The following is a 23,006-nucleotide window of genomic DNA, read 5'->3' as shown; positions in this document are numbered from 1 at the left end:
GCATCAGGACAAAAAGAAAATGCGTCTACTACGCACACTGCTGCAGTACGACTATATTGCAGTATTTACTTTTAAATATGTGACCGTATAATAGTGTTACATATCTATACTAGATTTTACTTGTATATATACATACATTATATATATATGTAGGTATCAATACCTATAATAGATATTTATGCGTGAACATGTCAATCAGTACATAATTTTTGTGTCACGATTTTTTTCCAGTCGTCCAAGTAGATACGCGTTGTGCGTATTATACAAATCGTCTACATTGAATATAATAATATATCACATACGATTCAATTATCGTACATTTCTATATTAATGTCTAAACTTTAATTGGCGTCACGTACCACAGTCTTATAAAATGATTATGGCTTTTAGCGTTATTCTGGACGCTCGATGTTTAAATACCTACCTACGTGTTTCTGTTTGCTTAAAAATCTAATAAAATTCTTTTAGATCTCATCTGAGGTTGACCCATAATTTTGGTATACGCAGTGAATATATGGAAGAAATACCGAAATTATTTTAAATAATAATATATATACTATATACCTACAACATTACAATGAGTAGCTATACAAACTGCAATCAGTCAATCGTTGACGAGACTTTAAATATCATCCGGATATTCAGACCAGCGGCGTCCCGGGGGAAGCGAAGGGGGTGACCCATAATTTGGACCGACTTACATAGTAATTACTATTGTATTATATTATATTACTTGCTAAAAATGTATATGATCAATCATGCTTTATTGCTTTACCGTGTAAATTAATATTAATTTTTTATTATTTCACCCCCCCCCCTCCCATACCCAAGACTGGAGACGCCCCAAATTCAGACTAATATTTTTAAAATTGTGACGATCGATCGATCAAAAAAGTGATAATAATTGCATTTCAAAAGTTTGAAAATATCGTTGTTACAGACAGTTAAACAATAAAAATTATAGTACCTATATTTGTTATTTTATACAATTATACAATTGATTTGATTTGTGTAAAATATACATATTAAATCTATTGAATTTAAAAAAAGCTATTCTACTGCATTGATAAAATATTTAATCTTTGACTAATATTTAAAAAAATGATCATATGTTAAAATAATAAAAAAAAGATTGTGATTGATTAAATTCAGTTAAAATAACATACATTATTCAACCACGCCAACAAAGTGATTAATTTAATAGTAATAGAAATATAGAGTAAAATCTAATAATACAATTTGATAAAATTGGCTTGATAATTAAATTAGGATTTACTGAGTATGAAATTTGCATAAATAATATTGTGTTTCAATAATTATTTAATTATTGCATGTTTAACTACAGATTATTTCTACAATGACATGAGTTTATTAAGCATAATTAAATCGAATATTTATTAATTTTCTATAGATACGCATTATAATACGAGAGTATTCAAACTATAAACTTGAAATAGTTTACTATTATTACATATGAAAATTGAATTGTATTTATAATTTTACAATTTGGTATTAATATGCTCAAGATCTACTGAGATTGTTTACTTTGAAATTTTAACGTGGTAGCTCGGAAGCTTGACGATTATAATATAATAATATATTTATATATTGATAACAATAACAGTATAACAAACAACATCTGGTCGAAAATAAATCTATTTAAAATCAAACTAGAATCATCAAATTATTTTCCATGCCAAAATATAAAATATTTTAGACGAATTGAAAAATGATTTACGAGTATAGGTATCTATTACTGTCTACTATAAAACGTTCAAACCATTACCATTATTCGTTTTCTTTCACATCATTTATATTTAATTTTTTGTGCTCAATGGCCAAGACGGCTGGTTGTGATCTAAGACTTGAGAATTATTTAAAATTATAAAGCATACAGTTAAATAAATGCGTAATTTCGTCGCATTATTGGCGAAGTATACTTTTGTAAAACCAATGATTAAAGTGATTAATTGAAAAAAAGTCGTATCTAGTGCATTTGCAATGTGTTTTCGACGATTAAGAACGCTCGTTTAATCGAACAATTTTCTGTGTAAAAATAATGGGAAAATAAAAATTTACATGCATACATGTATTATCGTCAATATAAAATAATAATAATAATACAATTATTTAAGTAGAGTATGCTGATGTAGTTCTGTTGTTGTTTATCAGTTAACACATACGCATTCCGCTCAAAAAATGGATTATATTTTTTATTTGTATAAAGTATTAAAAGCAGTAAAAGTAAGCGCCAAAATCTTCTACTGTCTACTTATACAGAGGAAAAACGAAGCCTATACCTATAAAATAGTACCTATTACGACCTATTTATATTATATACCTATGATATTTTCACAGTTTGCAGATAAGATTTTATCTTTCGTAACCAAAGTGTGTACAATTTTAATCGTAATACCAAATAACATAATATTATTATTATTATCCTTATCACGATCGCTCCGACGCAACAGGTATAGACGTAAAAATATTCACCAACATTCGCGACCTATGGCAAGAACAAGCACGGCTGACGAGCGAATTGCGAGTCCGGCGGCTGCGACAGCGATGACAACATTATTCGCGTTGCAGCGACATGACGAGACGGGACGAGGAACCCGCGGCGGCAACGCTCCGACTATACGGGTTCTCGTTTTTGTTGGTGGGGAGGTGAGAGCGTCGCCGTCGGATGGAAAGCACCGCCGCACCGGTGGTACTACGCGACCAGTGTCGTTTCGTCGTCGTCCGCGTACGTTTGTGCCGCCGTCCGTTCAGTTGGCGTACGCAACACCCGCGTAAATATTCATACACAAAGCCGACGTGCGTTATCCGCGAAATTTGTTTGCCGCGCCGTAAATAGCAGACGAAAAAAAAAAAACACGCCGTTATTGCATAATATTATGAACGTTTTGTCGCGTCGTCTGACGGAACACTAGGCGCGCGTAGACCACGACCTAATTAACGTCGCTATCGTCCGTACGAAAAATGTCGCGCGGTCGTCCGCGAGACGTCTCCGCGACGACGGTGTCGTTGTTACTTCTAGTGTCGGTGGCCGCGGTGTCATCCTCCGACAACGTGACCGTGTTTCGATGCTGCGGTCGCGGCGAGATGCTCGACCCGACCGACGTGCACGGGCCGTGCGCCCTGTTGCCGGCGTCCTTGCCGCCGCAAGACTTCGTGCCCGTCATTTTCGACGTGAACAGCAACCAGTTCTTGAACCCCAACGAGCCTCCGCCGGCTTACTGGAACCTGGTCCATGAACGGCCGCCGTGCCGGCCCGCCGCGTTCCTGCCCGCCTCGACGCCCCAAGACCCGCCCCGGTTCGTGTCGTTTCTCAACGGTACGCTTCTGGCGCAACACTGGCCAAAGAACCTGATGGTCGACCCGGGACTGTACTGCCTGGACCGAGCCGGCGCGCTGCTGTGCTTGCCCGACGAGCCGAACAAAACGAAAAAGTGTTGCGGCCCATCGGCGGAGTACAGCGAAGTGAACGGAGGATGCGAGAACTCGGGCCGGCACGACGCGGCCGATCTTCCGGAAGACATCACGTCCGGATTTCCGCGGTGCGAGGACGACGTGTACATCTTGTCGGGTCGCATCAACGAGTCGCATTGGCCCGTCAACGGCGCGTGGCCCGCCGGCGGACAGCTGCGTACGACCGACGGAGTCACACTCCAGCCTCGGGAATACTGTCTGGAGCGCGTGCTCGAACAGACGCAGGAGCCGCGCACGTGGACCGTGTTTACGTGTGCGCCCCGGCACGGCGTCGACCACGTGACCAAGAGCTATCGCGAGGACATCCGGTTCACCCTATACCCGCTCGGGCTGTTGCTGTCCGTGTTCTTCTTGGCCGTCACCCTGGTGGCCAGTTGCATGCTGCCCAGCACTTATCACGTGCTCCACTGGAAGTGCCAAGTCAACCACGTCGGATGCTTGCTAGTCGGCGACCTGTTCCTGGCCTTCGTCCAACTGTCCGGCGACTCTTTGCGCGGACCACTATGCGTTTTCACAGGTACGATCGTGAAAAAATGTCATTGCTTATATCATCGATTATCACTACCTAAGTAATTTACACAACATAAAATATACTTTCTCCCGGAAGGACGGAAAGAAATTTTAGTTTCTTCCCTTTGTAATTTCGCACACGTACGCTACGGCCGTTTCTACATAATATTATTATTAGACGATACATTACCGATGTGGAGCCATATGATATCTATACTGATTTGTCATTAATAAGTAGTATGCTAAACTGTAGTATATTTAGACCGAGAGCGTGGTCGGAATCTATTCGACGCTGCTAAGGTTACCTAAACTAGGTACGCGTGTAGCTTACCATAATGACGATTAACGGTATAGTTCGTTGTTATCTTTCAACTAAGCGGCATAATCTATAATAGCATAGTTAATAATTAATACTCATAAAATATGCATACAACATGGCTATTAAGTATTATTTATATTCTGTATTATTACCTTTTATCTGCCCGGAAAGTGTCCAACACTCCACCCACCGCGGATAACAATGACCCACGACTCAAAAAGACCCACCGCCAATTTTTATTGGTTTGGTGTTCGGCGATTTTTCTCTCTCTTTCGTCTTTAACATCCGCCGCAACGGCGCATTAATAAAATATAACACGACGAAGTACGCTCGTTATCAGTTGAGGCCGTTAATTGCATATTAATATATTATTATTAATTTCTGTCAACCGTACTCTGGTCCGCGCGATCGTTTTGTTTTGATTGACCGCGAAATGTGAATCACTATACTACCTACGCATTTTCGAAATGCGTTAAAACAAGAAAAAAAAACATTTTCCGTTAAGTTATAGAGATCGGTCACGGCGGACGATTCTGGTGACGACGATTCTCGGGCGTAATATAATTGCATTGTGTATTTATAATTTATATATTATATTATTATTCGGTGATGTTGTGCGTCGCCTTCGGGACCCTCTCTTATTATTATTATTAATATATTGTAGGTACCTACGTCGAGTCGACGAAATTAGGGGAACCTCGAGAGGCGCGGGAAAAAAAATGAAAAGAAGAGAAAAAATCGTTTCCCGTTATTGTGCCGTGTGCGATAGTTGCGCGTTGGCTATTGTGTACACGTACGCGTGTGACGACGATACCGCTCTTTTTGCGTGTGACGATAGTGCGTGCGTGGTGTAGTACGTCTCATATATTATTATTATTTATTATTATTATTATTATTATGTGATCAGGCAGGTAGACTAGGTACATGCCGTCGCGTATGGAAGTCGTGTCAGAGTCGCTTGCATCGGGTCCAGTCACACTGGCGTGGCCTATTCGTATTTTTGCTCCATCGTTGTTTTTTCATCGATTCGTTACAAATATTACGCATTATAAAATAATACGATATACCTAAATATGTTTCGTCTACCTACAACTTTTTATGGAAAAAAACTTAATTTTGAAAGAAACGTCATCCGTACCCAGTCGTAGTATTAGTGACGTAGAAAGTATATACTCGGAAATTTATATCTAGACATTTTTTTGTATATTAATATGACGTAAAAAGCTACTTGGATGCTGTGTCGCTCATTGGGTCAGTTTATAACGTTACCCTAAATTACCTAAAAGGGTCCCAATATTTTACTATGAGGCATTAAGATTCTTAAGCTCTGGCACCGATAATATTTTGAGCAATAGTCCCCAATTCACTCAATAGTAAACAGCTTTAAATTATGTGTCTCAATGTGATTTTCGTATCATGTTTCGGGTGACGTTTTATTATAACCTTTATTTCGTGTATTTAAAATCCACAGCGACCACATTTTTTGCACCGATCGGAATAAAGTATACATTGTTTTTCATCGTTTGCACACATATAATATAATAATATGTTACCATACAATTTTATGTATGTATACATATTTACTTAAATATTGTACACAGTTTGATGAAACTCGAGCGCATTATTATTGTATTTATTTTGTATACGTCCAAGCCACGAAGCCCCGCAAAACTCGGTATTATAATATTTTGTAGATACATCAAAAGAGAGTATAGAAGAAATATAAAGCAACGTATGAAATTTCAGAGCTCCGTTAGTTATTCGATTACGGAAAATTGCTATGAATTTATAACCGTGTGACGAGTCACGTCATAATGTGGTAGGCTTATACCAATATCTATAGAAAAATGAACTGTGGACTATATATTGTATACATTCATGTATGCGTACAAAAGGGTTATTATTTTTTGAGTTTTCTGTTGTTCCGAGTGAATTAAACCCGTTGTATATTATACCTCACGTCCCTCATTCTGTATAGTATTATACAGTTCATTAGGCTCATACAGTCAAACATATTACATGATACACATTGGAGAAGATCCAAGGGCTCCGCTTTTTGTCCGACACTCGTATATATATATATAGAGGTATATGCGGTTCGTTTATATATACATATCAATGTGTGGTTGTGCGGCCGACGATATCGTAATTTATATCACTACACATACAGGGTATCTAGATAGTTCATTGTCTATTTTAGATATGCCGAATTTAGAGTTTGTCCCCGCGGTCAACATATCGATAGTTACAACTATTATTACCATTTATTAGACGTTTCAGGGATATTTATTTTAATTCGGAAAACTATAACAGTTATCCATCGAACGCTCGATCATATCACAAGATTCACAATTCGTTGAATTTCCTACATTTATCTCAACACGAACAAAAAAGATTTAAGATTTCGAGTTTTTTCCATAAAAAATATGAGATTTACAGAGCTAACCATTTATGTAAATTGTAAATGCTTAAAAATTGAACTGTTTTCATTAAAAATATTCGTATAGTAAAATTACGTGAACCTTAATTTTAAGTTTTTGGCAAAATTTGTATGTATATAACTGGTCCTGAGTGTTAAGTGCGTAATAATAATATATAAGACATTGTATGCGAGAGGGTTAACGGCGACGCACATCCTGTATAATGTATACACAGTATACACGTCATGTTATAAATATATTAGTTGCCGGACACGACATGCAGTTTGTATACAGACCATTGACGGGCACACACCCCCTATAAGATCTATATTTCGGTGTGTAAATATATAAAATAATATTATAGACTATAGTCTCTTGCTTGTGTGTGTTATGGACTATGCCACTATGGTGTTACTCGCCTACGACCAGAATCCCTTCAGTGGCAATGACCCACCCGACGTTGCAATTGTTGTATTTCCGAAATGTTTTTTCGATTGTTTAAAGCAAAATCGAAATTTGAATTGAATTTGATTTTTTTTGCGATTCGGAATGCACGTGCTCTTTTAGATTCGTTTTTTCTTATCTTCGATTATATAGGTAAGTGCAAGGAAATAAAGTTTACACTGTACGATATCGCTGCCACTCACAAATATAATCTAATATTATGTTGTTATTTAATATTAGGTATAAGTATACAGGTATACTATCTTCGTTTTCGGAAACGTATGTTCATTTAAAATCTTATTTAAAAAACTGATTATCCATGTATGATGTACTTTGAACTGTGTAATAGTAAATAGCAGTAAATAGTCTATATAATAGTAAATTGTTGGTTTATTTATTACTATTTAAGTAAATGAACAACAATACAACAATCACACGAGTCTAATATTTTGTATTTTACTAAAAAAACACTATAAAACCAAATCCCTGGTATATAATATAATAGTACATATTGTACATGTTATATTTAATTTATGATTCTAATCAACAAACAATTAATTTGTATTGCTTAACTAAGTAAAAAAAAAAAAACTATTACCCAAATTTCGGCTGGTAAAAAGTTCTTTATGCATCATATATTATACACATACACAATTTATTTACCTACCCTCCATTGGATATTTTTCCACTACATATCATTATTCATTACTACTATTATTATAGTACTAGTTTTTGAAAGAAATTTTATAAATTGTATCCATTTAAGAGACAGATCAATGGGTTTATTCATAACATTAAAAATCACAACTCAATTAAAATGCAACATTATACACCTATGGTAAATGCAATGGCAATTTATAAGTTGCAAATAAATATAAGCAAATTACGCTTATTCAATTCACAAAATCAATAACGTTTATAAAAAATAATCGAATTACCCTCTGATCCTATTGATCGTTTTAATTGCTTTACTTGAACGAATGTTTCTTGTATACAGTAGCACTGTAGTGGCAAATTTAAACGAAAATTTTAATGGCCATCAATTTAAATGTTGACCTTTATTCCATTGTACCTACAGAACTAATTTATTATTAGTCTACCTTTTTGATGTAAAAGATGTTCATATAACGTTCATTGGTAATAATATTTATATTTTCAATGTATATGTATAATGTATATGGATACAACTGATAGATACAAGTATAAAACTTGTGTATTGAAAACTAAGCGTATTTAACTTAATCATTTTGAACGTAAATACTTTATAAGAATGCTAAACGGACATAAATAAAATATTTTAATATTATTGTATGTCTGCAGTATGCGCAACTCCATTCATTCACAAGTTAAGTGCTCGCAGCAATATTGTTACGTACCTATATATATATATACAATATACGCATTGCACATAAACGTTTAGGTGTGCCCACTGTCCATGTAAAAATTTAAACTCATTGAAAACGTGATCTAAAAACAGAAGGAAGAGGCCGGATTGTACTTGGAAATTTTGGCCACCATCTCCCCCCCCCCCCCATCAAAAAATAAGGAAGTTATGTCTTAAAATCTAAGGTCTTACTATTTTTTTTATAGAAAATGTTGGTCCTCAGAAAATTAAACCAACTATCTATATACTACTCTCGCTAATATATTATTATTGTAGATGCATATTCTATAAATACGTATTTGTACACTTTATGTATGTATGTTTTCGTCAGGTTTATTATGAATTATGATCATTAAAATGTAACAAAATGTGTAGTAAAACTTATCTATAAATATAACTATTTCATCATCTATTAGTTATAATTTCTTTTTCTCTCATTTGGATAAGCTATAAATAATTCCTTACCGTATTAACGAATTAATTAATTTAATTATGTGTTATACCTACGAGCTGTTTAATTATATCTTGTATTATGAAAAAAGAAATTTTCAATGCAAATTTATAGCCTCCTAATAAATATTTTCTAAAAATATTGCCACCCCGGGAATTAATTTTACCCCCTTCCCCTAGTTCCCCTTTCAATCATATAACGTGTATTGGAAAAGATATAATAATATACGACGACATAACAGCAATGGAGTTTGTTGAGTTATAAAGAAATTCTCTTTGAAAAAGCAAAATCCAATTAATACATCGTAAAGCTATTGTGCTATGGTCAAACATGCCGCGGAGTAAAAGTAATAATCTCGTTCATTTTACTCAATGCCGTTTAATATGGTGTATAAGATAATATTATATACGCATAATATATTATATATAGATCAATCATGACACACCTTCTGTAATAATGTTGTTTCAAAGATATCAAATGTATAATATATTGCACTATCATTAACTCGATGCAATGTATGCGTGCATAATATGTTATTATTAAACTTGTATAACATAATGTGGTGTGTAGAGTGTAGTGTAAGATTATATTATTATATTGCAAGAGCATCTTGTACCCGTAATCATTGATAGCAGCAAAATTGTTCATAATTTTCGCTCAATGAAAATATTTAATAACAATAACAACGAATTAATGTATAACTATAACTTTATTGACGACTATCGCATATATTCGTATAAAACTGTAATTTGTACGTAGGTGTACGTACAACATTAGACTCTTGAAACAATGCAGTACAATACATTAAACTATTATACAATATTATATATACATGAATCCATCGTTTATCACACGAGTGAACTATATAGGTATTACAAGATTGTACACAGAGGCTGTACAAAAGTTAACGATAGTATCCGTCAAACTCTTGAAAGGGTGGGCCCTACATATTATCATCGTAAATGTACAATACTTAATATTATGTTGGATTATTTGAAGTGCTAAACGAATAGTGGCATAGTGCTATAATAACATATTATTAATTATTATCTACAAAACCTTCTGGGTACATTTAACAATTTTACGCCTAAATTATAATTAATTAAATTAAATATGTACTGTAGTATATCTTGTGTAGGAGGCTAACTTATTATAACTCGTTTCCACTCGCAAAAAAATTGGCACGGGACCTCGTCGACGTTTTCCAGTGTGAGGATATTTGCGTTGAATTCAAGATCAATAGTGTTAAAAATATAGGTATAAAAATCAAAATTAATCAAACATAGACTCCCAGTAAAAGGAAACGACCGATTCTAATATTATGACGCCCGAATTGCTGGTTGGGCAGATAAAATAATGTTTAAACATAATCGATTTTGGGCAATTTTAATTATCCAAAACGACTATTTTAGCGTGTTCCGTTACGGCTGCGTGCCTTCCACGATTTGTCCTCGTCGTTTTGTACATAATATTTATACATATTTTATTGTATAATTATTGTATAATATACTGTACCACATCGGCACGCGCGCACGCCACTGTTTCCCGCGACGTTCCAAAAAACCTTCGGCCCAGTGGCGTCCAAAGTATTACTTTTCTATATCGTTCGTTTCCCAAGGTCTGTTTTTCCGCCGTCGTAATAGTTTGTGGCCGTAGGCCGTTTCATAGAATAGGTGTTGTTTATATCGTCTGTATAATATGTGTACTGCAGGGGAGATACGGTAGTGGAAATTCGTTCTGCACGGCGGCGACCGTGTTAGTAGACAGTGTTGTTGTACACCTATAGTAATAATAATATGACTAGCCTACGCTTTTTCTTCCGCCACAATAACGATACGGATAATATTCTGTAAGTTTTCTCCGGTTGACTCGGAAAAGAAACACTTAGTTATACTAAGTACCAAGTACTAAGTACTAGTAGTTAGTTATACATATATACCAAAAAATATAAGAATCAATGGCGGGATGAAACATATGTCTATTATTCAAAAATACTTTAATGAAAGCACGGCTCGTGTTTATCCGCTCGACAATTTTTTAAATATTAATTAATCGCAATTATTGCCTGTATATGATTAATATTAATATTAGTACAATGTATAATATATTTTTTACCACGAATCATCTAGTTATTATCTATTATACAGTTATAATATAATATTGTATATATTTATAGATGGATGAAGCGCGTCTCGCTTTTCCGCTTATAATACGATGGTAGAACAAAACAATAATAACAACGAAACAAAAAATCTATTAAACGCGAATCGGACACGAGGAAATTCGCCGAACAAGACCTATCTGTCGGTGCGCAACGTCGTCGGTCGTCGCAATGATATGGTAATTATACGGCGGCGGCATCGACGACGGCCTTGTAATAATGTACCTATAGCTCCGGCGAAGAATGCGGTGTAGAATTGTGTTCACCACCACCTCACACCTCGTGCTCTCCGATCATCGCCCCTCCGACCGCGACCATAAAAATAATATTTCGTGTCGACTACTACTATTCCTACTTATATCGTTATGTAGACTTATTTTGTACGTTTTGGTTTAGGTACAACCACTTTCAACGCAACAAATTTGTTTCGCTAATTTTCCATCGGTTGTATTATAAGTATATGCTATATATACCTATACCGGCTATACCATTTTATACCTATTGGCTATAATACGGATATGTACGGTTACTCGTTTAATATTATTTTTCTATACATACACTACGGCAAATAAAAGATCTACTCAAGTACTCAACTACCTAATAGCTACCTTATATGATATATAAGAATGACGAGATCAAACGGAATAAAAACTGGCTTCCGACGCACTTCGATGAAATAACACCTGGCTTATAGGTGGCGTCGTGTGCTCAATGTACGTTTATTGTGGCCTCACCCTGTTACCTACCTATTAATATGCATAATATTATACTGCAGAACCGATTTACCACTCAGTTATATATACACGGATCAGATGATAATGCAGTAAATTATATTTTATTTTATGTATATAATATAGTGTATTACATAATATTTATCATGTTATCATAATATAACGGCTTAGTAAAAGAATAGTAAATTTGTGTGTAAGATTATTTTGCATTAAAATTATTGATTGGTGCATGAAAGAAGCGACATTTGATAATTGGTGTGACTACCGTGTGAAATCTCGACCCTAAAGTTGACATTGGCAGTGATGGGGAATCAAGTGAATCAATTGGTTTAGAGTTTGTTAAGGAAAGATATGTTCGCCTCCTGTTTGCGATTATATTGACAGCTGGAAAAAAGAAATAAAAAATTAGAAGTGCAGTCGAGCATGGATGATACTGAATATCAAGCATAAATGCTGTAGCAAAACGAGGAGATTTTCAATGTACTCTTTCTTAAGTCAATCTCGACGCGTCGAACGTTTTTCAGAACAATATTTATATTTTAATGCATCGCGGTTGTACATACCAATATAATTTAATAATAGACATTATACCAATAGGCTATAATAATAGATACTTTTATAATCGTTGTGGTCGCTGTATGTGCTGTACCGTTATGGTGACTAACAATATTATATTATACCATGTCGTCAAACGTGTATCCGGAATTTAGAAATTTGGTCACCTATTTGTTTACACCGTATCTCCAATGATAAACGATCGCACAGCAATCAGACTGTAGATAGAAATTTCACTTTATTGCTATTTCTCACGCGCAATTAACTCCATTATGCACCACTCGTCACATAATATATCGATGTAGTACCTATGCACACGAATAGGAAATACTTGTATGCTGACAACTTGTTCAATTTTCGTCATAAATAACGCACAGTTTAATATTTGCCACATTAATTTTTCTCATGGTTTTGTTATTGCAGCAGTGTTTAATATAAGTCGAGATAATAATATGATATATATATATATATATATCATAGTGTATTTCAGTTGCTGCAGACTATACAAGGCGATGAAATTCAATTGCAAAAATGTTTGTCGGGATAAAAAATGACCAGACTCGCGACGCACAAAGTATATGACAAATGTCACGTTTATATTGTTATTATTACACATAAATATAAGCAGTGACGTCAAAGTATGGTTTTTGGCTTAACGGCTCACGAATTATTATTATATATCGACGCATGCGTATGGCACGACCTCATAAGTCATATTATTCGCTATTCAACATTTCGATACGTCTATATTTTATTTCGTTCGATGGTGCGATTGTCCATCACAGAAAAAAATAGATCCTGCCCGGAAGTCCGCCGGTCTAACTTACCGGCTACCATATAGGCATATATTATAACATTTATAGCCTTGTAGGTATGCCATGTTACGTTATTTGTGATGTTACAGTTGTCTGTAGCGTTTGGATTGGTTGGCATAAATGCAGTGCTGGTCGATTCACAATCATTTTTTTTTATATACAAATAACTACTTATAACTTACGCAATAGACGGTGATTTTTTTCACCTGTGTTTATACGATTATTTTCTTGTTTGTTTTTTTTTTCTTCATTTTTATCAATGAGTCGCGTATTTTCGTTAGGTTTTATAATCGATTCGTCTACGTGTATATATTATGAACGTCGACCAGACGCGACGGCTGACTCTCTCTGCAGTGTTTAGTCTCTTCCCTTTTCCCCGTCTACCTTCCGCACGCCGCGTCGCTATAATACAATATAGGTATATTATTATAAGAATAGGTACATATTATACATAGCTACATAGGTGTATAATAATACCCGGACACATGCATACGTCTAATAAATAATAATCTTACCGAACGCGCACTTTCACCCGCTATATACGTTCCGGGAGGCCACACCGCCGCCAACCGTCTGGTTCCTATAATATTTATACGATACATGCCAGTATAGATAATGTGTTTATGTGTGTGTATTGTGGTGTGTTTATACGAAATGATAGTATTATTAGTATGCGTAGTACCTACCTACCTATAGTCGCTGTTTATTAAAAACAATAATTGTCATAGGTAATACACGGGGTAATACATATTAAACATACGCTGCGTATTATAGGCGTACTTACCATGTTAATATAAAGTCCATTTGTTATGCTAATTAAATCTACACATAATATATGTAATAATATATAATAGGTACATGTTCAGCTGATAACAAATATTATAATGTGTATTATCAAATAACATAATCAACCGTTATTACTAGGACCTACCTATTTGTTTTATCTCCGGAAGTGCAGTAGAGGTATATTTACATGATGTACTTTGCGATGATTTTACGTTGAAAATGCGATTTTCGCGATTATCATCCGATGATGATGAATTCCGCAAATGATAACGAACTGTTTTCTAAAAATTGCGATAACACTCAGTTATATAGGTAGGTAAATGTTTATACGTGGTAAATCGTTTTTAACACATCGAACGGACGGTCGCTCCATTTCAAAACTATAATAAATAATAATGGACATTATAATTTTTATTTAATAAAATCTTAATTCAACACTCACGTACGGCAAGTCCTATAGGCTATAAGTGTATACTAATAACTTAAAATTTATAAACATGGACATAAGCGAGAATAGTAGTATGTAGAATATTAGTTATACAATACTTATAATTTATAGACAATATTATAAAACGTTTTGTTGTTTTATGATCAATATTACAATAATTAACCCGGTAATATCTTAAAATTTTAATAAATCATATCAAATTTTGTTTCAAAAACAATATTTTGATTTTTAGCTTATGAATGTTAGTAAAAAGTACTATAAGTAAAGTAAGTAGGTACTAAGCAATACAATATAATATATATTCGGTTGCCTGTAAAACAAATAAATGTATAATATATTTAAAGTCTTAATCATTATTGAAGCTCATTCAGTAGAAAAAATGATAATAAATCAAATAATGTTTATTATTTGGTTTAGAATTTAATACAATATAATAGTTCTAAATACGAGTACGTTGTCCGTGTGATAATATATAGTGTATATATCATTAATCAAACTACGATTTACAACTATACGAATTTATCTATAGGGTTTTTTTTTTTATAAAATGAGTCATTGAGTTATACAATTAAACAAAGCTGTGACCTATATATCATAGAACTGTCAGTGTGTGCCGTACCTAATCCGAATACTTAAGAATAAAACGTAATTTAAACCATAAGATCAAATGTCATATTATGATGGGTAATGTGTATTGTGTACCTATTACTAACTTAAATATTTAGAATTTTATTATTAATATATAAATGAGAATCCATCTCCATCATATCATACGCATCTATTAAAATATTTTACTGGTATATTTACATTGACCGATGTGTTTGTCATAATTTTTATTTAAGTAGTTTTTTCCTAGATAACATGTATTTATTAAAATCAAATTTCGTTATTATAATATTATTATCAATGTATTATTAAAATATTTAACGACTTAAGACAACAGTTACAAAATACGCTAAATACATGATAAGTAGATATGGAGTTCAATTTATCAGATTCTTCAAAAGTATTTACTAATATTTTATATTATACATTTTTTAGTTATTTCTGGCATTTCTAAAATGTCAATCATGAATACATTCTTATCAACTGTTTTGTTTGTCATATTTTTGTCCTTCTTGAACAATCAAAAATAGTGTGATTGCAAGAAATTAATTGTCTTTAACCAATTAAGATTTCTAGACATAACTTGTAGGGCCAAGGGCCATGTACAATGGCATCGATAGATATACCATTCAAGTAAGTGTACATATATAATTTGGATTTGTTGATAAATTAATCATTATTTTCCATTGTTTTTGATAAGATATTGGATATAAGCAAGAATCCAAGAACATTAAAATGTGGCATATAATTTTCAATAATAGTTTATATTTAATTTATTATCCGTGACAGATTCTGTATAAGCACATCGATAAGCAATAATATTTTAATGAAACTGAATCTGTTTAACTATATCTAATATGCATGTATAATTAACATAACATAAATATTATATTATAAATTTAATAATATATCAAGGCTCGCTTGAATATTATGTGGTAAACTTGTAACTCGTTAGTTTCGTATTCGTCACACACACACACACAACTGTAATAGATTTTAACACTCTGAAATTCCTTTCTCCGGAATAGAAGTAAATAATATTATAATGTCATGATGCTGCTAATGCTCTGTGTCAAAATATACTGGGATTTAATGCGACGTCAGCAATGTTATATTATTATTATTATCACGACCGCGCGATCGAATCTCGATGACCGAAACATAAACCCAAATAATAATATATACATATTTTGCTGTAAATCGGTGTGATTAGAATGTAATCCGCTGTATATAGTAGGTTACCTATAAATAAAATAATATTCACGGAATCCGTGTGTAGAACTTGGGTGAGCTTATGCTGTGGTAAACGAGACCGCCGTCGTGTTTCGTGCCGAATTTCTATTTGCGGTTTTGGACGGATCATTATCCGCGCGCGCTCTGCATACTATTATAACATCGTCGCAACGCCAGATAAGCGTCGTACCTACACATAAAATGTTCAGGATTTTCTAGTCTTAACGATAATAATATTATAATAATCCAGATCGATATCGATTTCACTACTTTTTATTTACTGAAGGAGAGCAAATAACAAAATTTAATGTACGTTTACATAATACACCCTACCTATATATTATATTGTACTACCTATACGAATATACAACAGTAAACAGGCGATAGTCGATGCCGCCCGTTCGGCATATTACGACGTAATACGAACGATGATGATTTTCGAGTAGAATTCTCAATCAGTATAATATAATTGCACCGAAATCGAGTTGTTTTAACGAATAACGATGATGGTATTTTTCATAATACTTTTGGTAAAAAATATCTCGATTTTTTCTATAAAAACAAGATGCTCTCGCGATCAATTTATTATTATTGTACGGTAGCTATACTTGCGGGTATGTGACATAGAGTACGAATCGTGGATAAAAAACGCCACCGTGTAGCTGCCGTGGTCCTGCCGCCGCGGTCAAACAAGAGCGTCCGTTATTTTTAAACATATTTTGTTCTTCCCGCCGTCGCCGAAACGTGGCGGTGCACTGACGGACATTTCCCTGAGTATTATAAATATTAATATAATATGTACAATATCGCCATCAAGCTTTGGCCACGGTGTAAAATATATGCGTATATAATAAAATGAATAATGATTTTAAAATGCATAATATACTATATTTATATATAAATAGTATATTAGTATATGTACATATATGCGATGTATCGTAAATAACTGGCGCTAATATTATTATAATTTTATTATTCGTTCGCATGACGATTTGGTGATTTACGAGAAGCTTGAAAATTTGCCCGAACTTTATTTCCTGCCAAAACTCACTGCAAAGTGCTAGCCACTGCTTCTTTATTTGCTACGATATTATTATATCCGCGTTATATTTTTAGAAAAACATCTCTACGACGATATGTTTATATGTATTATTTATTCGTGTTATAATATCCCGGAGATTTTTATACGATGATAATAATATTATATGTTATAAACATTGGCATTGCGTGTGTTTACGGCCCGTCCACGCGAGTAGTTGACGTCGTTGACGGTCAACCCTCGTAAACATTAGACACGTTTTAACTAAATTATTTTATTTATTACGATACTTCGGCGGAGAGATAGACAATCAATGGTTTCCTGTAGAACGAGGTAAAATTCGTGGGCAATAGAAATGTTTAATAGATAGGATCTATATTGTATTCACTTTCTTCCAAAAACCTGCCGCTAGCGATAGTCTGCAGACGACATAGTTTTTTAATACGTTAATACAATAATCGATAAAATGAAATCTTTCCGTTTTCGATGGTATTTAAACGGCCATATTACATTATCTGTTGTACTAAGAATTAAGCAAATGATTTTTAAATTCGTTTTTATCCTATGAGTTATGACAATGACATATAACGTAACAACGTCATTAGGTATTTGATATTTTAGTATTTTCTTTCACTCTGCACCTCATCGGTGGGCTTTATAGATTCGCCATCGTGGTAATTTCGAAATCAAAATTTTATGGCCCTTAAGAAATACAACCTTACCCCGTTGACATACTGCATCAGCACGCGTATACACGTGAATTACAATATATGTAGGTAATGTACATCAAAAATGCTTTTATACGGACGTACCTATACTGCAGTACTTCCTGATAAATTAACTGCCGAATAAGCTATTGTCTTTGGTTTGGAATTGAGTGGAAGTGCAATAATTTTGTTACTAGGACGAAACGTTTTCCCGTGCTACTTTTTGATATACAACACAAGGCGGCCACCGCGAAAAACTGTCGTCGAAACAATATAATAATAATAAATATGTATATTTTATACAATAACATACGTATATTACCATGAAGACGGCGACAATAATGTATAATATTCTGGCGGTGAGAGGTGCAATTTGTCGTCAGCCGCGTAATTCGTATACCACGGGGGCTCGGCGGGCTATTGTTTTCCCGGTGCCCACGCGACTGATGCGGTTGACGCCGACGACCGCGACAATGATATTATTTTTATTATTGTTGTTGTTTTGCATACGTGCGTGGTGTGTACGACGATTTTTCTCTTCCGTTCAGTGGCGACCACCCACTACTGACGAACGCTGACATTGTTGAAATTGTATGTAGCTAAAAAACATGCCTACGCGTATTATGGTATATACCCTTGATATACCTGTGTTGGGAAACCTCGATTGGAACAAAAACAATTGAAAATCTTATAACTAAATTTGCACTTGCACATGAACCCACTTTAGTGTTAATAAAATATATGATTTATATGAATATTTTCGATTTGTATTTTCTTTTTCCTCGCCAATCCTGTTTTTATTTCAATCACACGTAATCTTGCGGGTGATGTTTTGTATTTATGACGCAAATATGAAATACACATTATTTATTTGATATGGGTTGACGGTAGAATTTTGATTAAATAGTTACTTAAAGTTAGATACTTTAAAAAAAAAGATAGACACTATATTATTAAAAATTATTTATAATTTAACTTTTCACAGAGTCACAGTAGTATATAATATTATATACATGTTATATTATTCTACAATCAATTGCATGTTTTCTATCTTTTCATTATTATAACTGATTAAATAAATTAAAAACACAATTTTAGTTAGTCTTCCTTATTTTTCTTCAAGCACTGAATGATGTGTTCAATTTTTATATAAAATTTGAAATGTTTCTTTTGATTTATTATTATTATTATTATTATTTTTTAATTCATTTATTTCTTAGGTACCTAAGTACCTAATGAATACTCTATAATAGTAACATTAGTTCACTAAGAGTTTAAGACACACAATTAGCAATATAGTATATTGTTTCGTGTAAATCAGTGGCGGCTCGTGGCTTGGACGACGGGACGATCGCACCCCCTACTAAAATTAATTAAAAGAAGAAAATTTATTTTTTTTTTTAATTCTATAATTTAAAAAAAATAATTTTTATTAAGACCTAACTTAAATTTCTAGTATATTTTGTCGTATACGAACATTAAATTTGTTTCCCTTAGATACCAGGAGCATATGGGTACGCTGGTACGCATGCACACACGAGCAGTGTCTGGACGATCGGCAGCGTCGTCCATAAAGAAAAATATTAGTGTTTATTTTTAAAATTAACCGTATACGCTCGTTGTTATCGGTTGCTAATCGCTATTGTTATTGTCGATTATTATCTTGAAACATTTTTATTATTTATGACACTTTAATAATAAAATAATATATACATGTAAACATGCGTGTACATTTGAACTGCGGTCTTATATACGCGTTTTTGACGACTGGTAGCGTCGTCCATGATATAATTATATATAATTATAATATTATTTTCATTTCTATTTTCTTCTGCGGCCTGCGAGGCTGCGACTAGTAGGAAACGGCTAAGATTGTCGTCATTGCATACATCTTATAACTTGTAAGTGAACAATTTATTATTTTTTTATTTTAATTACCTATTTCAACATGTCAAATAATGTTATAATAAATGTTTCATTTTATTATTTTCATTATACTTAATTTGACAATTTGTTATATCTATGACTAGGGGGCAGGGCATTAATGTATTATATTTAAAGTCGCACCCCCATCACCAGCACCCACGAGCCGCCACTGGTGTAAATATTTCGTTTATTAAATCTATGCTTTAAAGTTTAAGCCATATTAAATTGACTAATTGAAAACAATGTTTTTGCGCGAATTATATCACAAACGCATGCGCATACGTATTGTTCCACTCATTTACGATAAATCGAATGTAGTAATATTTTGCGTTTGTGACGTTAAAAAAAAACAATTCGCGAAACCACCAGCTGGTGCGGAGGTTTACGACCTCTAACCACGATCACTGTTGAACCTGTATTCAACACAACTATACATAATATTATGTTATTTTACGCGTGATCATTGACACATAATATTATAACACTTCGGCCGGTACAGTTAGTGTACAATACAGTCGTGTAACTAATAATGCATTATGTAACGACATTAATACTGTTTTTTCCAAAAAATATAGATCAGTTGACCATAATATACATGAGATCATTCTAATCGTAGATTATACTATACCTTATAGCCGGTATTATAATAATACGGTTCACGAAGTTATTATTAAGTCGCTTTTATATTTTTAAATGTTATTGTATTATAATTTATAATATACCGTTGACCGGTTGACCTTTGTATAAATGTCATAAATCGTAATAGTCAATAAAATAAAATAAAATAATGCAAGATCTAATGTCATAGCAATCTAGTGTCAACATTTTTACTAAACACAATCTACATGATAATATTATAATTTATAATAATGTCGTGATTTTCAATGATGCAATAAAATAAAAAAACACAAAAAATATATCCATCAGTACGTTAATTTATCCAACCTACCATGCTTTTCGATGAGGGTTTTCAACAAATTCATGTTATATAGATGTATATAATAGATATACATTTATTTTATATAGGTACATATTTTATTTAAGTATTTAATAGATACTGTTTATTTATTGTCAACTGAAAATATCTGAAAACAGTGAAATCTCAACGAAAATTTAATGATAAACTCGTATATATAGTAGATATGTTTATGGATATACTCATTAGAAAACTGGTTTATTACTTTTAGAAATGATTTGATTACACTTTTAAATTAGTATCTCTGTTTTGGATATGCTACAAATTTCGATGTACCTTAACGAGATTCACGAGTGTTGTGTATACGAGTGTGTTTAGTAAAGAATTTTTTTTCTACTTGTAAAACCGACAGTGGTTTAAAGACCTGTATGTTTTTTTTTACGACGGAACCCATTCAAATTCTGCAATGTGCCATTCTCGGTATTAAATCTGAAGTTAAAATCATATCATAAATAATATTATATTTATATACCACGTGTGGCGGCCACCGTGTGTTCATTGAGAATGCGTACGTATCTAAACTGTACAGTATATTTATTTTATAATATATAATTTTGTGTGTAATACCTATATTTTATACAATATCTTCATTACATACTTGAGGTATATTTTGAATCGCGGTGTATTGCAAATATTACCAAATTATAAATGTAAAAAAAAAAAAACGTCTTATTGTGGCCGTGACCGTAAAAAGTTGGCTTAGAAGTTAACTATAGTTTTACAGGAAATAATCCATAAAAAACTAAACAACCAGAACACCACTACCATCACCGCATACATTCAGACATTCATTCGAACCACAAGCCGTAAATTTTATACATATACATACATTTCTATATACAATATACATTAAATCTGTACACACGTGTATATGTTACTGAACCGAAGTCACTCGAAAGATCTGTGGTAACCTGTTTGTCTCTTCAAACATCATCACAATGTCGGAACACTCGGAACTTGTTTTTTTTTTGTGCGGTTGATTTGTATTTAATTTGTATTTACATACGTATTACCAAACGCACTCTGCAGCTAAAACTCAAAAACGTTTTTTTTAGCTCTCTTATTATTATTGTTTCGTATAGCTCTATTATATAGGCGCCTACGTTAAATTGGAAAGAAATTAAATTTCAAAAGCTATAGGAATAATATGATTTGATAATTCTACGTTAACATCAATCAGTATACGTAGATAACTAGATACTAAATATATATACATTATGATATTTAGTTTTTAATACAATTTACTTATGAAACTTTTTTCCTCAACATTGTTTGCACATTAAAATTCATGCCAATTGCCAAAAAGAAAACCGTATAGTAGATGAAATATTCGGAATGCACTACACTTCAAACTACATAAGCATTTCTCTACCTCGACGCACGTGCTTATCACAGATGGTATAATAAGTTCAAATCGTTTTTCCATCAAAATTTCGACAGTCATCGATATCGTCAACCAGAGAGGGTTTAAGTGTATGGGGTAGCGGTTCATATATATGTATATGTGTGTGTTAGCGACGGTTCACAGCCGACAATAGAAACCAGTTAACCGATAAGACGACGTGTTGAGCACACGTGTCGCAATGTGTTTCACGTATTACACTGCACCGCGTGCCCTAATGAGGAGACTCGGGTATATATAATATTGTATGCGTTCTCCCGTTTTTGTATTATATATATATATATATAACAATAAAATAAATGTTTGTATATGTACTATGCATTATATAATATACAGAAGAGGTTTTCTTTCTTTCTGAAATCATTATAGATACCGGATACTGCTGCGAGTAGGCTGTCGCTGTGTGGTACTGCGTGCAGGCCGTGTGTTTGAAAAAGTAAAGAATCTTGAAACGAAGAAAGGTATTATTATGGATGAGACGGAGAGAACGATGTACAGTAACGTTACGACGGAATGTCCGTGAACTGCTGCAACAGGCGATGACGACGATATCCGATGACATATTGCCGCTGTGTACCGGTCGGTTCACTATTGCGCGTTT

The 23,006-nt window shown here is 33.5% G+C and overlaps 1 protein-coding gene across 1 annotated transcript in view; it reads left to right on the top strand.

Moving 5' to 3' along the window:
* The first annotated feature begins 2,715 nt into the window (after positions 1 to 2,715).
* Positions 2,716 to 23,006, top strand: part of mthl1 (adhesion G-protein coupled receptor methuselah-like 1) — a 39,422-nt gene continuing 19,131 nt past the window's right edge. Inside the window, exon 1 of the mRNA XM_089225939.1 lies at positions 2,716 to 4,009. Within this exon, the coding sequence (XP_089082065.1) occupies positions 2,983 to 4,009 (1,027 nt within the window). The 5' untranslated portion in view covers positions 2,716 to 2,982. The remainder of the gene's footprint in view (positions 4,010 to 23,006) is intronic.

The sequence above is a fragment of the Diuraphis noxia genome, unplaced genomic scaffold (assembly GCF_037042655.1).
Source record: "Diuraphis noxia isolate RWA-SAM2 unplaced genomic scaffold, SU_Dnox_SAM2 contig0004, whole genome shotgun sequence".
NCBI lineage: Eukaryota > Metazoa > Arthropoda > Insecta > Hemiptera > Aphididae > Diuraphis > Diuraphis noxia.
Note: the sequence above shows the minus strand (reverse complement) of the source record. Positions and strands in the feature narration are given on the sequence as shown.